Source organism: Tenebrio molitor, chromosome 3 (assembly GCF_963966145.1).
Source record: "Tenebrio molitor chromosome 3, icTenMoli1.1, whole genome shotgun sequence".
NCBI classification, from domain to species: domain Eukaryota; kingdom Metazoa; phylum Arthropoda; class Insecta; order Coleoptera; family Tenebrionidae; genus Tenebrio; species Tenebrio molitor.
The window spans coordinates 15,900,585-15,925,480 of record NC_091048.1 but is presented as its reverse complement, the minus strand read 5'-3'; the positions used below and the strand labels follow the sequence as shown (position 1 = coordinate 15,925,480).

The following is a 24,896-nucleotide window of genomic DNA, read 5'->3' as shown; positions in this document are numbered from 1 at the left end:
TGTAAAAAAATCTAACCGAAAAAAAGTTACAGTTCATCATTACAAAAATGAATTTACTATAGGTATATAAACAATTGCTATAAGGCTGACTGCAACACGCTGAAAAGTACTTGATCGGCGAATGAGGAAAATCTTTTAATTTAGTAATTTGATTAAGTAATTCTCTGGAATTTATGTGCCAATTCTTATATTGGAAAATAATAAAAATTTATGTAAATATGTATAACAGGGGGCCTACCACCGACTCGTGTGAGATTTCTCACCGGTGAGTTTTGTCACCAAAATGACGTCATTTTAATGAAAAGTGCTAAAACCCTACTATTGACGCTGTGACTTTTCTCACCGGTGACAAAAGTCGAATGAAAACGCGTGAGATTTTTCGATCGCTTTATTATGAGTGGAATTATGGTGAGATTTGACATTTGAAGTGTGTTCAATTCAAATGAAGAATACTAGTTGGTTATAATGAATAATATATGAAATGTTTAATTAAACAAAGTGAATATTTAATATTTTTGGTTTATTATTATTAAATATCAGATAAAATTTGAAGAAAAACGCAGGTAGGTAACCAACCAAACGCTCTTTTTCTACATCTTGAGGAGACTATTATTACTTGCACTGTTAATTCTACGTTTCTTTCTTTAACACACCCCATAGTGTGCCCAATAGTTTTTGTACTTGTAAATTGTAAAATATGCATTACAATACGTGCTTTGCGTGTTTTTTTAGGTTGAAGTGGACTCTGTGGATTATATTTGTTTGGAATTATTCATCTAAAAGTGAACCATCCCTCCATCTATGCCTCTATGGGCAGTAGATCTAGTTCTGGCGCGAAGTCGGTGGTAGGCAGCCCCCCTGCGCCCTGCGTGTGTTCTGCGGCCCTGCCCTCGCCCCTCGTTCCTAGATCCTAGATCCTCGTTCGCGGTGTGAGTACGCCGGACGCCGGTTGTCTCGCTTTTCGTTCGTTTTCAATTCTAATCCATTTCAATCCGTTTGTATTGTAATCAATGCTATCAAATAATTTACCGTTCAAAGTGTTACCTTTTGTAAATTCAGTTTGTCAACTTTGTGTGTTGTTAATCTAATTCTAAGTGTTGACGTTATCCGTTCGTTTTTCTCTTCTTCACCCACGCGTTTCAGTTGTAGGTACAATTCGCAACAATATTCTTTGTGTTATTTTGCCAGTGGTCTGCAATCAAACTTGTGCATAAAATGGATGATTTAATGATGCTCAATTTAATTGAGAATTTGGAGAAGAAGTAGATGTGTTATTGAGGCGAGCTGCTGGAGTTATTTAATTTTATTGTGATCTTATATGCGTCTGAATAGAAGACCCAGTGATTTATCTATCCATACTCAAGTAATTAAGCTAATAAGGTTTTTTTTTGTCTGCATTATTTTTTTATTTGTTGGCAGCACACGCTTCTATGCTACGAGCAGCTATCAGGCTTATGTTGGATGATGTTGGATACAGTTGCTTCATAAGCATTTCTCAACAAACTGTGAGTGACGCACTTCATGAAGTAGGTAACAGAAGCCTTGAGCCAGCCCAAAGTAGGTACTAAATACTTATATTAAGTATCCTAACAATTTGGAAGCCCTTAGAAGTGTCAGACACAAATAAATTCATCAGTTTCAGTGAGCACATGTAACTTTTATGCATTTTTTATTTATCGTTTTATTTACAGGTGGAGTTTCTAATGGTCGGGTTTTTTGGACGTGGAGATCGACGAGGAAAAGGATTTGGTGCTGAACAACTATTAGGACTGGCAGGCTCTGAAGTCACTGAACGAATTGATTGGGTTGGAGGATGGTCAGAACCAGGAGCATTCAAAACAGCAACTGGTGTCAACACTGCAGCAATAAATTCTTCAGTTTGTGACAATGACTGAAAATTGCAAAACTGTTCACTCCACCTCCTGTTTTATTGGCTTTTCTCTTATTCACAGCATCTTCTTATTGTCTTGCCAGATCTGTAGAAATTAAAATAAAATGTTGAAATTAAGCCTTGGATATTTTAATAGTATACAAATGAGCTGTCACCACCAGTTTTCAGGTGCGTGGCTGACTGTTTGAAGCACTTAGCTTGCTGAGTACTGCAAAATAGGCTGAGCACCTGAAAAGTTACCTATTGACAAAAAATCGGTTCTAATTTTTTGATGTTATGTTTGGTAGATGTCAAATTTGTATATTTAGTTATATTCCACTTTGCACCCTTTGAACGATGTAGATATATATAAATTCTAAAGTAACGAATATGAAAAATTACCTTTCTTCACGCTTTCCACTCTTTTTGCGGAGAATTTTCCAGAAATTAATTCTGGGTGAGTCCGCATAAACTCGACCAAAATTTCTTTTTGCTCTTTCGTCACTTTTATGATTGATTATAAAGTTTCAAAAATCGTGAAAAATGATTTGTTAAATGTCAAAACCACGATTGAAACCTATATGTTGCTAAGCAACGAACGCGAATTGCAACGTTGCAATATCTAACAGATGAGAAAACTCATCGGTGAAATTTCTCATCTCACGCAATGTCAATAGTAGCGTTTTTAAAAAATGAGTGACAAAATGCACGTGAGTTTTTTCACTGGTGAGAAAACTCACCGAAGTCGGTGGTAGGCCCCCAGTATTTATTAAAATATATAGTGTCTTAGTTAACATATGATATACCTAACAATATTTTTTACGTACTGTAAAAACCATGTTTCAGCTGCTTTGTCAAATGGCAGGCGAATATCACGCCAAAGAGCTAAAAATACATAAATTCAAATTTTAACATTACTATGATTGCATACAAGTACCTGTATAAAAGCAATTGCTATTCCAACTCCTCCCAAAGTAACTGCATGTGCTTTTAGATAATCACCAAATCCTTCCACACATCCTTTTTCATAAAACGTCGCAGTGTCAGTATTGTTCATATTACATACTATGTTTCCTCCCACTCCTGGCTTACTCTTACAACAACTTCCTGGTAAGTCGAATTTAGAATCTTCCGCAGCCTCTCTAACATTTCTTTTGGTTGCTTCGTTGGTGGTTGTAGGTTTTACTGTAGATTTTGTAGTCGTTGTTATTTCTGTAGAACTTGAAACCGTTGAGTTTTCTGTCACAGAAGTTTCCGTTGCCAAACTTTCCGTTGTTGAAGTTTGAGTTGATGAAATTGTTGACGGTCCTTCTTTTGTGGTGCTACCAGTTGCAGTTGTTGCTTTGGGCACTGATGCCCAATCTTCCGGACCTTCGGCTCCACAACATTGAAACTAGAAACATTTTGATACTATCTAATACAAGTTTCAACTTTTCACAAATCCAAAACATTTTAAATTGTTCTGTAGTACATATAATACATATTTGACATTTGTAAATTACTTATTAACATTGGTTAAGTAATGAAACTGTGCTATCTAATGCGGTTCCATCACAAATCGAACGCAGTGTTGCGTCAGCGGAGCGCACTTGTCTGTTGGGTCTGTTTAGATCGTGTACAAACGAGCGAAAATCAGCGCTTCAAGCTTCAAGTGAAATGTCCGGGCTGTTTTGAGCAGATTTGCTCCATTGAGTGTACCGTACCTACAACCATAGCCATATCCTTGTCTTACAGAGACTCGCTCGTTTCCTCTTGTGCGCATCTCATTCGCCAAGCTATTCTGGTCAAGCTGTACTTAGATAGAGACGAAATGTAATCACTTATAAGATATAGTTATATTATAACGTAAATCAAATAACAAATACCAACCCCTATTAAATATCCGACAATAGTGTTGACATAATATTCTTTTAGATTTTTAATGTTAAAATTAAAAATTATTGACTATCCAATAATTATATAATATAATAATTTGCAATTTGAATCCAAACTGTGCAGTACCTAACATATAAGTATAAAATAGTTAATCAATAAATTACCCACATTCTCCTGAATTGTATCCCACGCATAAGTTTCACCGTTGACATCATTCTTCCCAGGATTGAATTGATATTTCTTCATAGAATTCTGCAACTCGTCTGTTAAGTACGAACTAGTTTTATCTCTCAGTACATAACCAGCGATTCCAGCGGAAAACTCCATAATGAAAATTATTGATAGCAGTATCGAAAACTACAAAAGGTTTAAAACAATTTTGAAACTTAAAAATTCATAGCCCCATCTAGGTACTTACAATAAATATCATGAACCAACTTTCCCTGATAGCCCCACAACATCCAAAGAACGATATAAAGAAAATTAAAGACCCTATAGCTATGAGTAAATTAGGCAGGGAAAAATAGCTATCGTTCAATAATATGTCATAATCTGAGTAAAAAGACTTCACCGAGACTCCCACTGCTATCATAATAATCCCGCTGATCTGCAAATAAAACGAACGTTATTGTCAAAACAATACATTTTATGACACAGTGACTTGAACAAAGTTCTGTTTAGATTTTCTTTCGGTTCGAATATTGCAAAATGCTAAACGTAATGCGGAACATAGTTTAAAGTCAAAACCTATAGATATTACAATAATTGATTACATATTATTGTTAGTTATTTTGCAACAGATGCACTGTAATTCTAAATCCTACGCATTATAATTGTTATTGTTCAGCAAGATTAGTGTTCACCTTGTTGAAGGTTGCAAGCAACATTTGTATTTTGGTATTTACTCATACTAGTTGGTGTATTAAAAGTGATTTTCAAATCATTCAACTCTCAAAAGTTGCAATGAAGTACAGACGTTAACAATTTTATCATCGGTGCCGACACATGGACACATCACCTAGTGTGATGTTTATCAAGTTTCAAACATATTATCATTATCTTTTGACGTATTGTTTTCGGCGAACATTGAACTAATGGGCTTAATCATTTCCTAGCTGCGCATATTTGCCAAAAATTCTTCGAACATGAGTTCCACTTAACCATCCAACAAACGTTTTTCGGTCATACTGTACAGTATTATGACGGGAAGAAACTGGTTGATAAATTGACTTACGCTGACTGGGACTTACCACGAACAGCAGATTAAAGATGAACAGCACATATTTTATAACTCTATTACTCCAGCTGAGATTCATTTTTGGTTGTTTTCCTAACACGTGATACCTTGAAACTGTACAAAACGCTTTCTTCCACAATTTCACTTTCGAACAGGTCTGGTTTCGATGTAAACGTACGCACCTATTAATAGTTTTTATGTGAATCGCTAACTTTGGGGAAGCTGCTTCGATAAAAATTATTTAGGATAAACTGATAACATTATCGTGTCAACAACACAATCCGCAGACGTGGCTATACCTTTATCTTTTCACCTGCTGATACATGAAAGCGAGCGTTGACAAACTGGAATAGGAGGTACATTTTGTTGCGGTACTTTACCTACTTACTACACAATTGTCAATAATTAAACTGAAAAGTGAGCCCGTTACATCAACATTACCGCTCGAATCACCTAGAAATCGCTAATTTTTTTATTTGCGACCTTGAATTTTTACGCTAGAATGGCAACGTGTACACCGCGCTGCAACATAAATGACCCGGCAACCGGTTTGCACCACATTCCACCGCTCTACCAAATCAAATGTAGGTACCACATCGAAAACGTTTATTAAAAAAAAGAAAATATTACACACTAGTCAGTATATAGGTATAGATGGTAATTCATGTACTAATCTACCTTTTATAGGAAAGTAACAACATTAATTATAATGGATTAAACACTGTTTATTGCTAGGGATATTAAATAACTCATCATCACGGATAATGCGGGCTCTAGAAGTCTAGATTAAACGGTTTCGTAGTCACTCCTGATCTGCTTAGACAAGTAGCAGGACAAGACGATACCCAGCAACTGAAAATTCAGCGTTAACAACAAGGACCACCGAATCAAAAGCAATAGTTTACCTGTATTATGGCTAAAGTTAAGCCAACGCTTTCGATCGATGTGGCGTGACCTTCAATGTAATCACCAAAAGCATCCAAACATCCCTCTCGGTGAAGTCCCGTCGTATTAGCATTGCATGTGACTGTTCCTGCACTTCCTGATACAAAGCTACAGCAAGAAATGGGAATTTCGCCGTGCGTAGTTGAGTTCTCATTTTGCCAATCCGTGTAATTATTAACGCCACAGCAATTGAACTAAAATGTTGAAGTAAAGAAAAAAATTGAGACTGTGGGGGCGCATTACTTACGTTGTTTTGGACCCGATCCCATAACTGTGTAATTTCGGTATTATTTGTTGTATTATACCGTTTCATCGTGTCAGTTAATGCTTTATTGATAAATTCGTCGGTTTTGTGCTTGAGTAGTAAACCACCGACTCCAACAATTACTTCAAGTACAAAAATAACGATCAGCAAAGTCGAAAACTTTAAAAAAATGTGTTATTATGCAGATATTAAGCGATGTGAAATGATAATTACTGTGAGAGTCATGCATGCATTTTCCTTCAATGCACCGCAACAGCCGAAAAATGCGATGATAAATATAATCACACCAATAACAATTAGAAGATCTGAAGCGTACATGTACTTGTCATCCAAGAACGAGCCATATTCGTGATAGTAAGCTTTCACTGTGGCACCAACGGAGAGGATTATCACTCCCGTGATCTGAAAAATTATCAATATAACAACTCCGGAAGATTGTACAGTGAAAAGGAGTAAGGGTAGGGCTAAATAATCACGTAATTTTCAATTTTATTTTATTCAAAACAAAAACTAAATGGATCATTTGTCATTAAATGTAACCTTGAAACTTGTAATCGTCATCCTGTTGACAATTACAAAGCAGTTAGAAAATGTTTCAATTTCACTGTAGTTACAGGCTAGTGATTCAGTAATTTTTTGCTTATTTCCTGTAATCTCAAACCTGAAAATTATCTTACAAGACCAAGGGCCGGTTTCACCAACGCCAGTTAAAGTTAACTGTAGCTTAAAATATACGAAAACATTGTTGTAACAATAGGTCACAAAGGTTAACGAAGCATTTTAACCTACAGTTAGCTTTAACTGGCGTTGGTAAAACCAGCCCTTTAAACAATATTGTCAACATAATAAATTCGGTTGGGTACGTACACATAATCAATCAATAAAATAATATTAAAATAAAGGGAAATTAAGCCGGATTATGGAAACAAAAATAATAATGCAGTCAAGATTAAAAATAAAAAGCGATACATCATAGGTACAGTGAGTTAACATAAGTAAGCAGCCCTTTTCTCGAACATTAACCGAACTGCAATATTCGTATACTCCAAAAAACTGTTTCAAATTGTTATATCAATTTATCATCATAATAAATTCGGCCGGCGCACACCAAATGCAACATGTTGCTCCGACGTGGTGCACACGACCATAAAATCAAATGGAGTGTTGCACATTGGTTGTAATCACTGTGCAGCTCTCCATTTAATTTAATTGTCTGCAGCGTGTTGCAGCAAAATGTTGCATTTGGCGTACAGCCAACCTTAGTAAAGTAATATGTAAAAACAATGAATATTTTGTACAGTAACTCTACTCCTTTCACACAGTTGCCACATACATTTTCGTACATAGTTGCCATACTTGGCGACAATCATTTTGAATCACCCAATATTTCACCATGTAATGTTAGCTTTGTTTCATGGTTACATTAAAAGCCCAAATCATCACTAAACTATCGAGCGATCAAATTAATTTGTAATCGAGACATTCATGGATTTGAATCCGTATGTCTTTTGAGATTGATATGTCGTGTTTCAAGCTGGGTTTATTGGAGCGTGGAGTTCAAGTAACGACATACGATTTCGGATTGATGGACAACTCGATTACAAATGAATTTGATTGCTCTTTAGAAGGTAGCGTATGAAATTCATGTTGCCTAGAAACAGTTTATAGCGGACCATTTACATTAGGAAAATGTTACAAAAATCGCTCTCAGCATTTGCACGCAATTTTTTTGAAATCAAGTGTATATATTTAATACTGTAAACTGAATATTGTAAGTTATAATGTTAATATGTACCTACAGGGTTATTATAAATTATTGTCCCATCGCAGTTGGCGTTGGTGGCGTAGTTGAATGTGCCGCAAGCCTCATAACATGAGTGAAACTAGTATCGCCGCTAGGTGGCGATACGGGCGGTAGTGGAAATCTGTCTACTAGTTTGGCTGGCGGCACAACCAAAATTTGTGTGGGTTTTCAACACCAACTGCGTTGGGACAATTATTTATAATAAATAACCTTGTATACAGAGTGTTTCTGAAATACATGTGTTAATTTTAACCAGTGAAAGAACTCGCCAATTCATAAAACTTTTCTCTATAACATTTTGTAAAATTCGTAAAAGTATTCCAAGATTTTTTGCCCCACAATTTTTACCAAACGAGTCGTTTTGTGTAATTAACTAGTTTCTATTTTTTGTAACCACGAGAATCTAAATTTTGATTATTTTTTTTTTCTATAACAATGGAACTTTTTAACAAAGCTCTGTTTCTATCACAACAGAAAATTTTCGCCCTTACCCATAGGCGGGTATACACTTTGGTGGTTAATTTATTCCAAATTTTAAATCATTTTGTATTGCTTTTTCGTAATAATGTTATAGAGAAAAGTTCCATGATTTGGCGCGTTCTTCCACTGGTTAAAATTAACACACGTATTTCAGAAACACCCTGTATTACATTAAAAATATCTACGAAGATATCGCATATTTAATTAACGAATGTAGGTTTTTGCCGTCACTGTCTGAGGTTATTGGTTTTCCGGCAGTGCCACAGTTATCTATGCAGTTTCAGGATCGCTTTCAGGAAAGTAGCAGCACGAAACGTTAACAGTTGAATCCATTCACGTAAATTGATCCTTATTCAACCTTAATAAAATGAAAAAAAGGCAAAATACTACATGCATGTATGTAGAAATTATGTAGTTACGTCAATTAAAATTATCTACTTCAAAATGTGTTTTAGTTATTTTTCCTGGAATTTTCTATAATTCGCCAATTTTCGTAATTCGTCACCCACCCGGTCCCGGACCTGACGAATTATCGAGTTTCTACTGTAATAAATTCTACTAATTTGTATATCTTTTGGTGTTAACAAATGAATTAAGAAATATGTATGATTTAAATTTTTTTGGGAGATTTTCTTGGTATATTTTTTATTTGTTTTTATTGTAATTAAATAAACAATAATCTTTAGATATAATTATAATAAATAATATTTAAACATCATCTTGACCATAACCTTCAAATCATTTATTCAGTGCGAATACACAATGTGCTGTGGATTATGTTACGTTACGTTGCCAATATGTATGAATATTTTCAAGAAAAAAAATTATCTCAAAAACAGATGTAACTGACATCCATAACATTACGTTAATACCGGTACAAGTTAGAGTGTTGTCAAATGAAATGATAAAAAAATAATTTGCATGTAAAATCTTATCTTCATTACTCAGAGACACTGATGAAGTTGTTATTCAGCGAAAATCTCAACTAATGTCATGTGAATGTAACAAAATTTGACGCCACACGCGATAAGTTATATTAGTCAGATTTATTTAGACTATAACAATTTTCATACAAATTGTAAAATAAATTAGGAATTATTTTGCAATTTCTACTAAAATTTCGTTTTCACCATTTAACGTGATGCTATGCTACACAACAGCGACTGGTGATGTAACGTTATTAGGGGGCCATATCCAGCCTACTTGTTTAACGAACATGGCATATTGTTCCGCATACAGACGTTGGCAGTGGCTGCCACGTTCTTTCGGCATTCGCTCTAAAGTAGAACATTTCTGTTTTTTTTGTTTCTTAAGCTTGTTTGACACGATACTAAATTTTTGAGAAAATTTACTAGTAAATGGGAGAGGACTAATGAACGATCAGGATCTGACAAAGACAGACTATGATCCTGATCGTTCATTGGTCCTCTCATTTTCTAACAAATTTACTACAAAATTTAGCATCGTGTCAAACAAGCTTTAAAAACATAAGAAGCTAGAGACAAAAAAATGGGTTCTTCGAGCAGTGACAACAGAGCTTTAAATTAACAACAGGGGGTTGTTTCTTCATTAATTTTGTGTCAAACATGGTTTTTGGATTTCATGGCTTCCTTTAAATAGAGTTTTCACTAGTCTTTTTTTATTATGTATAATCTAAAACAATTTTCTGAATTTAAAATTGAAGGCATTTTTGAGAATATCATTGGATTCGTCTTGAAAAATTGTACCGTGAGATCATTTAAATTTATAAATAAAGGAGGCTATGACTTTAAAATTATATTGGCAACACCGCTGACACCTTGATTTGAATTGTCAAAATGACGCTTTAAAATTCAATACAAAATTCGAAACGGCGAGTTGACAGTTAGATGTTTGATACAATTTTATTTCTTAGTAAATTTTTTTTTTCATTATTTATTTATTAAAAAGTAATTAGAATGTCGAAAAACTGAAGAAAATCACAAGCAAAACAACCAACACGTCGAACCCATAACTGACGCCATTGTCTACTGACCTGACGCTAAGATTTTAACAGCTCGACATACAGGTGCGTCCTAAAAAACGCCGCAAGCCTTATCGCCGTTTTTTATGGCTTGATTTAAATAAAACAAAAACTGGAATAAATCACTTTAAAAGCATTATAAGCACAACATAGACTAATTTTTTTTTTTCAAAAAGTAATTCAAGGTCTGATGATAATCAACTTGTCGTTGTTAATGCTATACCTATATCAAATATTTGTAAAATAAACCAACAAAACATATCCAGTTGCAGTGTTATAAATAACCGAATTAAAAAATTTTCTTAATTGTACTGCCAACTTAAACAGTTCTTCTTGATCACCCGGTAGTACAGTTACGATTACGGAATTTCGTCAGTTATTTTACTGTCAATTGGAAATAAACTTGTGTAGCAGTGTAGCCTAAGCTTTATCGTCATTATGACTGACATCCAAAATTTTTGTGACAAAAATTCTGTCATGCACACTAAAAATCAAAATGCCACCAGTAACTATTTTTTAATTTAATAAAGTTAGATTTGTTTGCCTTGCTCAGGATGGTAAGTCATCCACACAGATTGCAGCCTGACCTGACCTGACCTAAGGTATACCCAGAACTACCATTAATTCCATCATTAAGAAATGGAGACAAGATGGGACAGTGGAACGGCGTCCAGGTTCAGGAGGGCACCGAGTATCAACGTGTGAAGAAGATGAACAATTAACAGCGGTAATACAGAATAGTCTATTTACTACCGCTGTTGACGCGGCAGGACTTCAGAATCATGTAGCAGCAAGAAAAATAAAGCTAACTCCTCAACATACGGAAACTAGAATGGGATATGCCTTAGAATATCTGAGGAGGCTATGTGGTTTCTGGTGACAAACAAAAGATATCCCAAAAATGTAAGACAGCAAATTAATTGTAACAGTTGCAAATGACTAATTTCTCGGTAAGCGATAGATGATTTTTCATTTCACAATCAATTTTGGTTACTGGCGGCATATTTATTTGGATTTAATCTCTCAATTCAAAGTAACCAACCTTAGGCATTCAAAATAACTTTTGAAAATTCTAGTTACACACAACATGAAAAACATTATTTCCCTAAAAGTTCGAATTCTAGGGAGTAATTTATTTTTGACACGAGAGTAATGTCAGGTGAATGGCAACGACTGACGAAATTCCGTGATCGTAACTGTACATTTGTAATTAATTACATATAATATTTCGAAACTAATAAATGATCTCACGGTACGTTCTTTTAGACATTTTGTATATTTGGATCTTGATCATTAAAGTAAAATATTGAGTGGTTCAAAATGATTGTGGATAAGTACTTATGGCAACTCTATAGGTAGGATAGAGTTCACATTTCTTTGACAGTAATGAGTTAATGACAGTTCACGGTCGCGCAATTTTGAAAATTGACAAGTCAATGTACCATGTGCAAATACTGCAAATCAAATGCACGCCTATGAAATGTCATACAAATGTCAACTCTACCTTTACGATCCACAATCATTTTGAATCACCCAATACAATTCCTTTGCAGTATTTTGTTTGACTCAGTTCGTTTACTTGGTAGCACTTTTCTCATATTATAAACATGCTGAGCATACAAAGGCGATAAAATTCTTTTTATAACTTGATGCCGATGTTATCATGGTTTTTAAAAATAAGGTGTTTAACTATATGTTGTTTACGCATCTACATTACTTAATATTACATTTGCAAGAGTGAAAAAGGTATATAGTAATATATTCATTACAGACTTTAGTTCAGAATATTTTTGGTGGTTACGATAAATTTGAAAAGATAAGAACGAAATTGGCGACATATATACACGCTTCCGTCAATTAATTTGTGTTTTGGGTTAATTTGACACTTTGACAGTTGTGCAATACATTGCAATAAGGAATTTAAAAATGTGAAAACTGGACGAGCTGTCAAGGTTATACTTAAATCCCTTTTAACTTTTATTACATGATCGATTATGTTGCACGCTGTACCCGAATGAGTCATTGCCGACTTGAAGACGGCTATTTTGTCTAGAAAATCGTCCAGGAAGCCCTAACTTCCATTTCACACACTATCTTCCGCCAAATAAATATTGGGCAAGAGTTGTCAAGTAAACATTGTGATAAAAATCCATCGTTAGACTTACCACGAACAGAAAATTGAAGATAATAAGCACATAACGCGAATACTTCCTCAAAATACTGTTGCAATCCATCATTGGTGCTGAATTTTCGTTAAATTGTGAAAAGCCGGTTTATGACAGATTTTATTGCCTTCACTTTACTTGCTTTTCACACTGCACAGGCTCGATAACCAACTGAGGGTTTCTCCGAATAACAACAACACTAGTGGAACAGATGAGTTTTCGACGTGCCAACCTGCACAACACGCTCAAGAACGAACTGAACTGACAGATCACATGATGCTGATTGTACCGTATTTAGAATAACCCGAGCAACACAAAAACAGATTACGTTATTGCAAGGAAATGTTCGCTTCGTTTGTCGCATAAATAGTCAATTATTAATACCACTTTAAAATTTGCAGATTAACTTAAAAAATCCAAAAACCAATATTTTATTAATACCTACATATTTTTACAATCAGACATACAGATTACATTTGGAACTTAATTTAGTATATATAAATGTTGTTTTACGCGGTACTTTAACGAGTTGCAAATATCCCGCTTAACTCGTTAACACATGGGCTCTTTTTTTTCTTCTTTTCAAGCGGTACGTCAGAATCAGCATCATTGGCATTTGAACTGAAAATACAGAGATTATTAAAAAACAAAACAACAAATAAAAACCACAGTACTACCTATTGACGTTATCAGGATTTATATATTTTCCAACGCCACTTTTGTATACTTTTAAAGTCTTTTGGGCTTCTGTTTTACGCCTTTTTGCGTCTTCTTCTTCCTTCTGCTTTTTCAATTCCTCCTCTCTTTCCTTTGCAAGCTAGAAAATGTGTAAATTAAAAGTACATACAAGAAACAAACTACTGAAAATTACTTGTTCATCAGCTTCTTCAAATGGATTCACAAATACTTGCGCCTTAATAAGAACAATATTCTCAATAGGTTTATCTTTATTGTCTACTTCAATTTTTTCCATTTCAGTCAAAGTCTCCATCCCACCTACTAATCTCCCAAAAATTGTGTGTTTGTTGTTTAAGTGTTTACATGACCGATAGGTAATAAAACTGGGAAAAAAATATAAAAGGTACAACAAAATCAAGGTCAGAATTACCATCTTACAATTGTGATCCATTCGTATTTTTACCAGAATTGGCCATGGATAAAACTCCTCGACCTGTATGTGTTAAGTTTGGGCGAAATTCATCTTCAAATTTTTTACCCCATATAGACTCTCCACCTGTCCCAGTATCTGTAGGATCTCCACCTTGAATCTATCCATTATTTATTAGTTAATTAAAATTTATAATCTAGTCAATTTGATTTTACCATAAAATTCCTGATGGATCTATGAAATTTTGTACCATTATAATATCCATTCTGACAATGTCTTATAAAGTTCTCTGAACTTTTTGGCACTTCATTACAATAAATTTCCAAATTTAAGGGGCCCAAATTTGTGACTAATCTGACATAACCTGAAGATAGCAAACTTGCAAATTTTTCTTTTTGATAAATTGATTTTACCTTTTTTCTTGACACGATCATATCTTACTTCATCCTCATGTTTAATTGCTGCTTCATGTATTAACTTTGGAACCATTACTGTGGAAGTAAAACTTGCAGCAACAGCTCCAGTTGAGTAATGAGCTGCATTAAATTTATCAGCTTTTTCTCTGACTTCAACTTTATTAATTGTAATAGTTGGTTCCTTATAATCTCTTTTTAACTCTTCAAGAGTGTACTTAGTTTCAGGGTTCACATTCTTCAAGCGAGCTTGTGGATCTGACCTTTCAGATATTTCCTCTAAAAATAAACATATCAAATAGAGTACAATGTACATTTATACACACACCTTCAGTTTCTACTCTTAAGTTATTCTTAACGTGATGAAATAAAGAAATATTAAATTTGGATAGATCAAGAGGATTTTGTAATGTAATTATATCTTTCCTTTCAAATGGTGTATCGGTTATCAAATCTTTCCAGTTCTTATTTTTAATATTAAGCTGTTCCACTGCTTCCATTAAGTAAACATTTCCAGTTGTAGCAATTGCAACAATATGAGAACTTTTTGTGAAATTCTTAAAAAGCACAGGACATTCAAATTCACCATCTGAACTTTTATAAAAATTTAATTGGACTAATGATCTAAAGTCGAGAGGTTTGCCTGTAACAGGGTTAATCTTGTATTTCTTTAAAAATGGCAACAGCGGTTCTAAATCGAAAATGTTGCCATCAAGGTCACAATAAGGGATTTCAAATGGCTGTAGAGACAAACAACAGTGATCAAATGGTAAGCGTTTGAAATTGTCTTCTTCAGCAGTAGTATATCCAGACTTTTTTCCTCCATAAAGAGTTGTCCATTCAGTGTAAGTTAAGTACCTGTAACAAAATGGATGTAAAATTTTTGTCACAACATTTAACTTAAAAGTTATTTATAAAAAATTACATTTTATCCTTTTGATGTTGGCGTTTCCCCATTTTGAATTGATTTTATGATCACAGAAAAACAACAGAATTGTAAGAACTTAAATTTGAGGTTATCTCACAAACTGTCACAACAACAAACTAACAACACACAGCGACTATAATCCCCTAGTTGCAAATAAATGAAATTCATTTTTTCGAAAGATTAACTCAAAATTTAAGGCCTAATTCGCAATAATGAACTTTAAAAAGATGTACGTTAATGATATTTTATTTAGTTTTCTATTTTTGAATTACAAATAAGTATTTTTAATGAAGCAATTTTCCTGAAAATCGGGCAGAATGGTGGCATCCCTGAGTGGTCAGCGAGTACGCCATGAGCCGATATTAGCGAAAAGGGAGTGAATTGTTTTCAGTTTTTAGTGAAAGAAATTACACAAGTAAGTATAGTTTTGAGCTAAATTGGTTCTGCATTATTCACATATTCTACGTATAAGTTTTGTCACAATGTGAATGTGGTTATTCACGAGGTAGGCCATGAAAAAAATCGGTTATTTGTGCAGTAAATATCGCTTAATAAAAACGATATCATATCGAAATTACTGTAAATTCTGGATCGGTGTTGTACTTTTTATAATGTATTATCAGTTTAGTTGCCATTATAACAATTAATTGGAAATTTTGGGCTTGTGTAATGCTTGAAATCAAAATGGCCGACTTAGCTGACAGGAATCAATTTTGATTTTGAGAAGGGTCGCAATAATCAGGTACCTGTTTCATCAAATATCATTCCAGCGAGGAATTATCATACTGTTGAAGATGATTTTCAAACATTTTTGTTTAATCAACCGAATTACAACGCTCACAGTGTCTTATGGTTGATCAAACAAAGAAATGTTAATTTTTTTTGTTTTTGTTTAGCTCAATGTCTTCAGCAGGATCTAGTGGATCTGGCCGTGGCAGAGGCGGTCAAGCTGCTGTTGGTGATCAAAAAGAAACAAAAGAATCAAAGCCTAATCCAAAAATGTCAAAAGCCTTAGGCACATCAGCTAAAAGAATTCAAAAAGAACTAGCAGAAATTACGTTAGATCCACCACCGAACTGCAGTGCTGGCCCCAAGGGGGAAAATTTTTATGAGTGGGTTTCTACAATTCTGGGGCCACCAGGTTCTGTGTATGAAGGTGGCGTTTTCTTCCTGGATATACATTTCTCTCCTGAGTACCCTTTCAAACCACCCAAAGTCACTTTCAGAACAAGAATTTACCACTGCAATATCAACAGTCAGGGTGTAATTTGTTTGGACATATTAAAAGACAACTGGTCACCTGCACTTACCATCTCTAAGGTCCTCCTATCTATCTGCTCTTTACTCACCGACTGCAACCCAGGTGAGTGGAATATGGTCTAATTTAAGCATGTATACTTTAAACCAATAATTCTTTTAAAAATTAAAATAATTTGCGATTTACTCTCAAATGTAATGCTGAACTAAAAGATTAACAGGTACCCATATCATGAATGTAATAAATGCATGTGATATTACATCATTGAATCAACTGTACTAGACTTGGCAAATGCCCATAATTAATTTGACTAAATTCAGCAAAACATTGTAATGTTAAAATGTAAAGTAACAAAAATTAGAAACTACTTAAATATGTGATATAATCAAATATCTTTTTTAATTGAATGTTTCACAGTTCCCACATTCTAATTCAGTATAAATCTGTTCCATATAAAATCTACACAATTTATTGAAAATTTTCCTTTTGTAATTCCTGCCAAGTTTGAAATTTTTATGTTACTCAGTAATACTTGAGTTTTTGGGTGGTAAAGTAGTCTTGATATGGTGCCCACGAAAATTTTGAAGAGGTTCCGCAATTAATTTTTTTTAAACATAATTCACAAGAAGAAACAATCTGTCAGATATTATGAAATAATTTATTCAAACAGTTTTGAAATCGTAAAGACGGAACACATACTTTATAAGACATTCCAAATATGTACATACAGAGTGATTCGTAAAATATGGTAAATATTTGACCTGTGATTAATACTGATACAAATAAGAAAAAATTCTACCATGAAAAAAAAATTGAACTATTTCAAAAACTAAAGAAGTTGCGATAATGAATGAATGTCACACAAAAAAAAAATCCTTCGCAATAAAAAACTACTTACGTAACGTTTCGGATGCCTAAGCGAAAGCTCAAAAAGTCATATTAAAAAAAAGTTCAATAACGTCTTGGTTTTTGTAATCTTTTACTAATAAGTGGTTTTCTCGTTGGAACATGACATAAAAGTTACCAAAAATCACCAGAATTTATTGCCAACTCAAACACTAATTGTTGCTTACATGGTAGTTATGTACGAGGGTCATCCAGAAAGTAAGGTTACAAGGGCTCCTGAGGCCGGGGGAAATTTTTTGTTTGAAGTTGGGCACTTGGCATGTAGGGGGGATCCTAGCTGTCAGTTTGTTTGGTCCTGCGTGTTTGTCGGCCATTTTGTTAAGTCGCAATAAATTTTTCCGATGGAGAGGTCGTCGCGCGCTCCCGCCACCTCCGTTTTGCACAGGAAGGAGAAGCTTTTCTGGATTCTATCGTGACGGAGGAATGAAACGTTGGTGTGTCACTACACCCCAGAATCCAAAAGACAATTTATTGGCGTCATTCATTTTCCCCAGCCACCAGAATGTTCAAGACGAACCATTCAGCCGGAAAAGTCATGGCATCTGTTTTTGGGACCGTAAGGGGTTCCTTTTGGTGGATTTTATGCCTAACGGGACTACTACCATTAATGCAGAGGCGTACTGCAATACCCTAAAAAAAACTCAGAAGAGTCATTCAGAACCGCAGAAGGGGAATGCTGATCCGGGGAGTCAGCCAGGTCCTATACCGCGCCAGTTTCATAGGAACTGCTGACATCGTTTGGATGGGTTATTGTCACCCACCCCCCTATTCACCCGACTTAGCGCCTTCGGACTATCACTTTTTCACTAAACTAAAGGAGTTTTTGGTTGGGAAACGTTTTTCCAACAATCAGGAGGTCAAGGAATTGGCTGAAAGAGCTGGCGGTGGAGATCTATGACACTGGCATACAAAAGCTGGTGTCCTGACTGCAGAAATGTCTGGATCTCGACGACGATTACGATGAAAAATAGTTTAATATATTTGTGAAGTATCCTGTGAATTTCAATTGAATACAAGCATTTCTCGATCCTACATAAATGTTGTAACCTTACTGTCTGGATGACCCTCGTATAATGAATCGACTAAAATATCGATAGTTTATTGAAATTATTGGTTTGTATTCTTACTTCTCGTTCTATCTACAAAGTAAAATTCCCCCCTAGTTGTCAACGCTAGTTGGCGCTGTCATCGCGCACCCAGCGAATATTTAAAATCCAAATGCAGTTTTGCCAGGTTGAGGTTTTGCAGTGGCAATTTAAAAAGTTGGGTTGGTAGTGTTGGTACTGATCGTAGTGGTTGTTGTAGATATTTGTATACCATCACTTCGAAATACATAAACTCAACTTTGTCAATAAAGATTTTTGAAAAAGTATTCGAGTCTAAACTGTATGTTATATTTTGATAGATTAAAGTGAGGTCTTAAAAAGTAGTGGTACTATGGGGGACAATAAATAATTTATTGCCTAAATTATTTAGGCCGGCCTGTCATTGGCTTGACATCAAAATGTGAACCTGGCATTATGTTCAACTAACCTCATTCTCATTCTTGTCGTGACAGCGATAATCAAAATTAAAATTGGGAAAAGAAGCGTGCACCAGAGAGAAGTGCTACTATGTACAATGTCATGCTAGTGCGTCATAATCTGTAAGTTACGAAAAGAGCGACGGAAACGCTAAACAGCTTGAAAACCTTCAGTTTGACAAACTGACACATCAGTCGTAATGACAACAAATGGTCGCTTGCATTGACTTTTTTGAAATGTCAGAAATTTGCCGGCCTAAATTTATTGTCCGCCATAGTATGTACTATTGCGGGCAAAAAAAGTGGGACATCAAATTTCTCTCAGTTTTGAAAAATTCGATGTAGTTTAAGCTTTATTGTCATTTTTTTTGACACTATTCCAGCTGACAGTTTAAAAATTTATTTTATACTCCTATTTTCCCTTTCCAAATGCCCTCTTCTTTTGATAAAGGTAGATTTTGATTGGAACTTTGCTTTAAATAAATATTCACTACGTGCTTACTTACAATCATTCCCTACAACCTACAATACTTAATGACAACGTCAATCAATTCAAAGTAGGGTTAGAATCAGGTAAGGGTTATTTCACATTAAAAGTCAAGACAATGACGTTGATGTCCCACTTTTTTTGCCCGCAATAGTACTGTTATTATAAGAATTTTAGTATGTATCGTGCGTTCATTAAAATTTATCCTCACAGTAGGCGTTGAAGACTCGTTTGTGAAAGCACTCTAAGGATAAGGGATCCGCTGTTTAAATCTTACGCTTTTACACTAGTGGTGCGTTCTAAATCGACTCTCTAACGCCAACTTTGAGCATAAATTTAAATGAACGCACGATATTATATTATACAGCGTGATCAAAAAGGACTGTTTAAGTTGGTAGTATTGATTTTTGCTTTCAAATGTATAACTGGAGTAACTTTCAGTTGTTGACGACTTCACACTGACATTGATAGTTCAAGTTGATTCTTTGTACATACATAACCTACAATTTTGTCGCTGTTGATTTCACGTAAAATATCTGTCAAAAGACGTATCCGATAGCAGTATTGCAAACAGCCGAATAACAAAATGGTCTTAATTGTATTGTCAACTTAAACAGTCCTTTTTGATCACCCGGTAGTATTGAGTGCGTTCGTCAAGCTCGGAATAAATTCGATAAAACTGCAAGTATTCATTTCTGAGAAAAATCCTCGAACCGGTCAACTTTGTTTTTAAAAACTGCATATTGTTCAGTGTTCAGTACTTTACTTATGTTGACAGCATGTCATCTAATGACATGACACCATCATCGTCATCAATCTTTTTTTTTTTTAATGACGACCCCATTTTTTTTTTCAGGTACGCCTACATAACAATTACATAACAATTTTTTTGAGGAAATGACGAATTTTACTTCAAAAATTTTAATATAATTTTTAACGTAATTTTTTTTTTCAATGGGTTTATTTTAATAGACCAAACAATGTAGAAAATTTGCGACAGAGAATTCGCGCTGAAATAGAACAAATAAGCCCTGACATTATTGAGCGCAGTGCACAAAGTGTCGGTGAGTGCCAAATAGTTGGCGGGAGGCAATTTCAACATTTGCGTTAAATTTTATTGTTAACCTTAGATGTTTGTTTGTTTTTGTTTGAGGTCAATTACTTACAATTTTTAAATTAAAAATAAAGTTAAATTTTTTTACGTAAAATTAGTCATTTTCTCAAAATAAGCTATTTGTGTATTATAGTTCATTTTTTAATGCTGTAGAAAAAGTCAGGCAGCCAAATATACACTTTCAATAGTTCACTAGATTCCTATTTCAATTTTGTAAATTACTTCAATCCATGATGCCATATGCCACAATAAATGCATTAATGTCAAATCGTGTCACTGTCAATTAGGTATTAATTTAAAGGCTAGTTTGGTCAAGGGTTTTTATACTTAATTATCGATGGGCTGCACAGAACAAATTATGTTCAACGAAAAAGTAAGTCGCCCTTATCCGTATTCGAAAAAACATGATTTTGAACATGCGGAACTTAAGGTTAGGGATACGGTTAAACTAAAGAAGAGCAGATGTGGGAATTGAATGTGCGTATTGAAGTGACCGTGGAACCACTGATTATACACCTTGGAGAGTCTGATGACGATTCGGATTAACCGGAAGAATTCGAAGATGAGAGTTGATTTTTTAAATCCATAAGATGTCTGAGTTATCGTTAATTATTGTTTCTATTTACTAACTTACGGCTTTTTTATTCATGAATTCTAGATTAAACACATTATTAAACACGTTTTCTCATTTCAATTAAATTTTTTTATCGAATGTCAAAACCTTGTCAGACTGACAGAGATTTTGACAAACAGAATTTTTAGCGGCATCGTGGATCCATATCAATTATAAATGAATTTAAGGTATCTAGGCAGCCTTGATGACTGTATATTGGGTTGTCTGACTTTTTCTACAGCATTAAAAAATGAACTATAAGAGCGCAAAGTGATACATTGTCGATTGAGAGATTGTTTTCTCGAAATCGACAATGTACCTACATTTGCGCTCGCAACACAAGATTTTTTCTACAATCGCAACTATGACTACTACATATTATTTTATTTGGACCAAATCAATGTAATACCTTCTTAAAATCAGAAACTAATTGTTCACAATATTGACATTAAAAGTACGGTTTTTGAAAAGTAATCCATGCTCTGGAAGTGTGCATTCTGGTTTTTTGTACATTTTTTCGCGCGTGAGCGACAAAGTGACAGTCCTCGGAAAACGTCAACTTTGCGTTGTCAAATGCAAGCGCAAAGACCTACTTTCTACATCTATTGTAGAAAAAAATTGTTATGTGAGGTATCAATTTTTTTCACTAGTCGTTTAAGTAGTAGGAAGGTCTACTAGAAACCCCTATTAAATTAAATCATGACTCTAATTAATTACCTTGGCGACGAATTCATCTCTTTCTGGGTTATAATTGCATATAATAAGTTCATATCGTTTTATGTTTACTTTAATCACGACTCTAGTTATCGGCAACTTTAATAACGGTATCGTGATACGACCCAATATGTATTGGCATTCAGTAATTTAAGTCCACATACGAATGTGTGGATGTAATATAGATGATAATATTTGTTGTAATATCTGTCTTACATAACATTATTTTTTGATTATTGTTTTAACGGAAAAAATTGTATTTAACATTACTAGCATGGTAAAAAGGGTTTTTACTGGCGACAGAAGGATATGACTGCAGAGCCGAAGGCGAGCAAGTCACCTTCTGAAGCCAGTAAAACCCGTTACCATGCGTGTATTGTTGAATATTTTATTTGTTCCTCACTTGTAAATAGTTATACAAATTATTAAAAATTCCGATATTTGAAAAAAAAATCGTATGAGCTTTACACGTATTGCTTTGGAAACGCACATCGCTCATATGAGCACGGGTGTAAAATTTTACTGGCTAGCCAGTAAAATTTTACATGCTTGCTAGTATAATTTTACATCCTAGCCAGTTAAGAGACATTTTCAAGGTGAATACAGTGACTTGATAAACTGATGTTTACAAGTGGGGAACAAATACGTAAAATCAATTTAGTGTTGGCACGTCAATAAAGCGAATTGAATGAATTTTTACTTTTGTACAGCCAACACCTTTCAGGATCATCAGGATGATCTTCGAACTCGCAACACTATCTTAAAGTAGCGCCCATAAAATTTAAATGTTGATGATTTTTTTGTTTGGTGAACCATCTGTTGATTATATTCAGATAACAAACTGAATAAATTCCTTAACGATGAACTGGAGTAACAATCTCAGCAAAAAGTTGCGGAATTCTTATAATGCTATGAAACGTTTATTACGAGAAATCAATATTTGAAAAAATAGTTTTTAATTTTTGGAAACGAATTGTAATGAGTTGCAATTAAATTTCGTGTTTATTTTCTTGATTTTTAAATAATTACTTACATGTGATTTTATAATCTTTTGACTAAGACTGTACGTGAAAGTAAACAGAAGCACACTGAATTTCAATTTTCATTGATTTCTGTTAAAGTTCTTAACGTAACTGTAGTAAAACGTGCGATATCAATGTAATGTTGCATACCGACGTCAATTATATGCATTTTGTTCACTTTTATTGAAATTAAAACAGATACATAACCTCAAAAACCGTGTTTTTCCACATATAATTAGCGATTACAAGGAAAATCCTCGACCAACTTTTTTTGTAAATTCATTAGAAAATTCTACGATATCGATACTTTATGTGTGAAAAATTTAAGAAAAATTGGCCTTTTTGAAATATGTTTTTTTATCAATTTTTATGCCACCGTTGCTCGATTTGTCGTAAGAACACGTGTAAAATATCCCGAAACTTTAAGGCTAGGGCCACACTACAGACTTTTGATCGGCCGACAGTTTAGTTGGTTGCTTAATAAGTATGAGGACTTATGTGAGTGCGCACACTAAAGCGAGTGTAGTCGGCCGACAGATTGATCGAAAACAGTTTAGTTTAGCTGGTGGGCGCGGAAGTTACCCAATAGGACTAAATTATCGGCCGATTATTTAGTCTGTAGTGTGGCCCTAGCCTAAAAGGTAATCACTTTAAAATTCCTCGATCAATTTTTTTTTTAATTTGGCACAGTACTTTAGAATAGATGAAAGGACTATTGTACCAATTTTAAGCAAATTTCGCCATTTTTCAATGTTACTCCAGTTCATCCTTTAACAAATGTAATATTTTTACGAAATTATGGTATCAAAGAATATTTGGTCAGTACATATTTATTCTTTGATAGTATTCAATTGTGGCTGTTTCTCCAAGAAATTAATACATTACTTTCAGTGAACACATCGTACTTTTCTGTCAGTTGTAATTTTTTATTTTCTCGAAAATGTTTTTTCAAATTATTTCTTCAGATACAAAATTGCGGCGTTGTTTTCAATTTCCTTTGTGTTCAAGTTATTCGAAAAAAAAAACTACGATGTAAAAATGTAGTCGTAGTAAAAATTAAGTTGCTAATTTGGTCAGGATTTGAATTTTATTAAAATTTTGTCAACACATTAGTTAATTTTTTTATTCAACAAGACGCAGTAATTTCTTAAAATCTTGGAGCAGCGTCATAAAGAAAACTTGTGAGCGTTTTAGCTAACGTAAGAGGAAACGGCCATGTTTTTGAGTAATTTTGTGGTGTTTCAGCTGATCCTTTGGTGGGAAGTATAGCCACACAGTATCTTCAGAACCGCGAAGAGCACGATCGTATCGCTCGGTTGTGGACCAAACGTTATGCTACGTGATTGAATTATGTGTTAGCACTTCCGTCGATGTTGCTCCCCTTCGCCATAATGGCAAAATATGGTCTTTTCATCTCTATCATGATTTATTTCATAATTGTTTTTGTCTTCAGTGTTCATGTATTGTTTATTAAATCATCCACTACATGTTTAGTTACATAAAGAGTAGGATACGAAATTACTGTCTAAAAAATATACTCTTCTGGTAATACATAATATTGTAGTTATAATTATTGAATGAAGCAAACGTAATATCGGAGATTTTTTTTTTGTTGTGGTAATAAATTTACCCCCAGTGGCCAAACAGATTGTTCTAATTTTGATTATTTTTACGTAATCAATGTATTTAGGCACTAAGTGTTAAGTTCCTGGTGATTATTTTATATTAAAGTTTTGGACAATAAATGTTTTTTCTCTTTCACTAGGTTAATAATGTCGGAAAAGTATTAAACGTTATTATAAGATCTTGTTCTTCATATCAAACCGGTTTTTTAAGTGTAATTTATGAGTGTACTGGATTTTTTTGCAGATATGTTCCTGCAATTTGTGCAATTAATAATAAACATGTAGATTGCCTGCGCAAACTACATAACTGTTTCAATTTGATTGGAAATGTCATATTGTGCAGTTTCCTTCCCAAACCGCTTGTGTAAAGTATACTTTTTTTACTAAATTAAGAGAATATGGACTATTCTTCTAGAAGTCGAGTACTGTTTAGTTTTAATTGTAACAATAAAGTTTTAGTATGTAACCGACATCAGACTTTCATTCGCTACAACCTTAGTAACAAGCCACGACGCGCAACCTGCAGCAGGATCAGACGAAAAA

The 24,896-nt window shown here is 34.2% G+C and overlaps 4 protein-coding genes and 2 long non-coding RNA genes across 8 annotated transcripts; 2 read left to right on the top strand and 4 right to left on the bottom strand.

Annotated features, from left to right (window-relative positions):
• The first annotated feature begins 224 nt into the window (after positions 1–224).
• On the top strand, positions 225–2,008 carry LOC138126941 (uncharacterized). Of its 2 annotated transcripts, XR_011158008.1 has the most exons (4): positions 225–563; positions 733–1,363; positions 1,420–1,641; positions 1,692–2,008. It is a non-coding gene; the product is annotated as an uncharacterized lncRNA (long non-coding RNA). The 2 variants fall into 2 exon arrangements; XR_011158007.1 differs by having other exon boundaries at positions 225–1,363.
• LOC138126946 (uncharacterized) lies at positions 1,653–2,603 on the bottom strand. Its single transcript, XR_011158013.1, has 2 exons — positions 2,273–2,603; positions 1,653–2,119 (listed from the first exon to the last, which is right to left on the bottom strand). It is a non-coding gene; the product is annotated as an uncharacterized lncRNA (long non-coding RNA).
• Positions 2,604–2,630: 27 nt separating this feature from the next.
• LOC138126932 (CD63 antigen-like) lies at positions 2,631–5,402 on the bottom strand. Its single transcript, XM_069042766.1, has 5 exons — positions 4,996–5,402; positions 4,164–4,352; positions 3,914–4,102; positions 2,808–3,263; positions 2,631–2,755 (listed from the first exon to the last, which is right to left on the bottom strand). The coding sequence occupies exons 1-5, from the start codon at positions 5,059–5,061 to the stop codon at positions 2,690–2,692; spliced, it is 966 nt and encodes a 321-aa protein (XP_068898867.1). The 5' UTR covers positions 5,062–5,402; the 3' UTR covers positions 2,631–2,689.
• A 171-nt stretch (positions 5,403–5,573) lies between these two features.
• Positions 5,574–12,864, bottom strand: LOC138126934 (CD63 antigen-like). The gene is made up of 5 exons (XM_069042768.1): positions 12,644–12,864; positions 6,406–6,594; positions 6,175–6,351; positions 5,888–6,121; positions 5,574–5,834 (listed from the first exon to the last, which is right to left on the bottom strand). The coding sequence occupies exons 1-5, from the start codon at positions 12,713–12,715 to the stop codon at positions 5,769–5,771; spliced, it is 738 nt and encodes a 245-aa protein (XP_068898869.1). The 5' UTR covers positions 12,716–12,864; the 3' UTR covers positions 5,574–5,768.
• Positions 12,865–13,058: 194 nt separating this feature from the next.
• LOC138126925 (RING-type E3 ubiquitin-protein ligase PPIL2) lies at positions 13,059–15,244 on the bottom strand. Its single transcript, XM_069042748.1, has 8 exons — positions 15,090–15,244; positions 14,493–15,022; positions 14,165–14,443; positions 13,967–14,115; positions 13,760–13,911; positions 13,515–13,704; positions 13,321–13,460; positions 13,059–13,264 (listed from the first exon to the last, which is right to left on the bottom strand). Exons 1-8 carry the CDS (start codon positions 15,119–15,121, stop codon positions 13,165–13,167), a joined length of 1,572 nt encoding a protein of 523 aa, XP_068898849.1. The 5' UTR covers positions 15,122–15,244; the 3' UTR covers positions 13,059–13,164.
• A 123-nt stretch (positions 15,245–15,367) lies between these two features.
• On the top strand, positions 15,368–24,823 carry Ubc2 (ubiquitin conjugating enzyme 2). 2 transcript variants are annotated; one of them, XM_069042773.1, is made up of 3 exons: positions 15,368–15,507; positions 15,989–16,455; positions 23,974–24,823. In XM_069042773.1, exons 2-3 carry the CDS (start codon positions 15,993–15,995, stop codon positions 24,069–24,071), a joined length of 561 nt encoding a protein of 186 aa, XP_068898874.1. In that variant the 5' UTR covers positions 15,368–15,507; positions 15,989–15,992; the 3' UTR covers positions 24,072–24,823. The 2 variants fall into 2 exon arrangements, with proteins under 2 accessions (XP_068898874.1, XP_068898875.1); XM_069042774.1 differs by lacking the exon at positions 15,368–15,507 and adding an exon at positions 15,588–15,834.
• Positions 24,824–24,896: the final 73 nt, after the last annotated feature.

Coding starts and splice junctions, on each gene's coding strand:
- LOC138126932 (XM_069042766.1), bottom strand. CDS start 5,061: ATGAATCTCAGCTGGAGTAATAGAGTTATAAAATATGTGCTGTTCATC. Junction 4,353..4,995: donor TCTTTAATCTGCTGTTCGTG/GTAAGTCCCAGT, acceptor TTTTATTTGCAG/ATCAGCGGGATTATTATGAT. Junction 4,103..4,163: donor GTTGGTTCATGATATTTATT/GTAAGTACCTAG, acceptor AACCTTTTGTAG/TTTTCGATACTGCTATCAAT.
- LOC138126934 (XM_069042768.1), bottom strand. CDS start 12,715: ATGATGGATTGCAACAGTATTTTGAGGAAGTATTCGCGTTATGTGCTT. Junction 6,122..6,174: donor GGGATCGGGTCCAAAACAAC/GTAAGTAATGCG, acceptor TCAACATTTTAG/TTCAATTGCTGTGGCGTTAA. Junction 5,835..5,887: donor TAACTTTAGCCATAATACAG/GTAAACTATTGC, acceptor CTGAATTTTCAG/TTGCTGGGTATCGTCTTGTC.
- LOC138126925 (XM_069042748.1), bottom strand. CDS start 15,121: ATGGGGAAACGCCAACATCAAAAGGATAAAAT. Junction 14,116..14,164: donor TGATCGTGTCAAGAAAAAAG/GTAAAATCAATT, acceptor TGCTATCTTCAG/GTTATGTCAGATTAGTCACA. Junction 13,705..13,759: donor AATACGAATGGATCACAATT/GTAAGATGGTAA, acceptor TTTTTTTCCCAG/TTTTATTACCTATCGGTCAT.
- Ubc2 (XM_069042773.1), top strand. CDS start 15,993: ATGTCTTCAGCAGGATCTAGTGGATCTGGCCGTGGCAGAGGCGGTCAA. Junction 16,456..23,973: donor ACTCACCGACTGCAACCCAG/GTGAGTGGAATA, acceptor GTGGTGTTTCAG/CTGATCCTTTGGTGGGAAGT.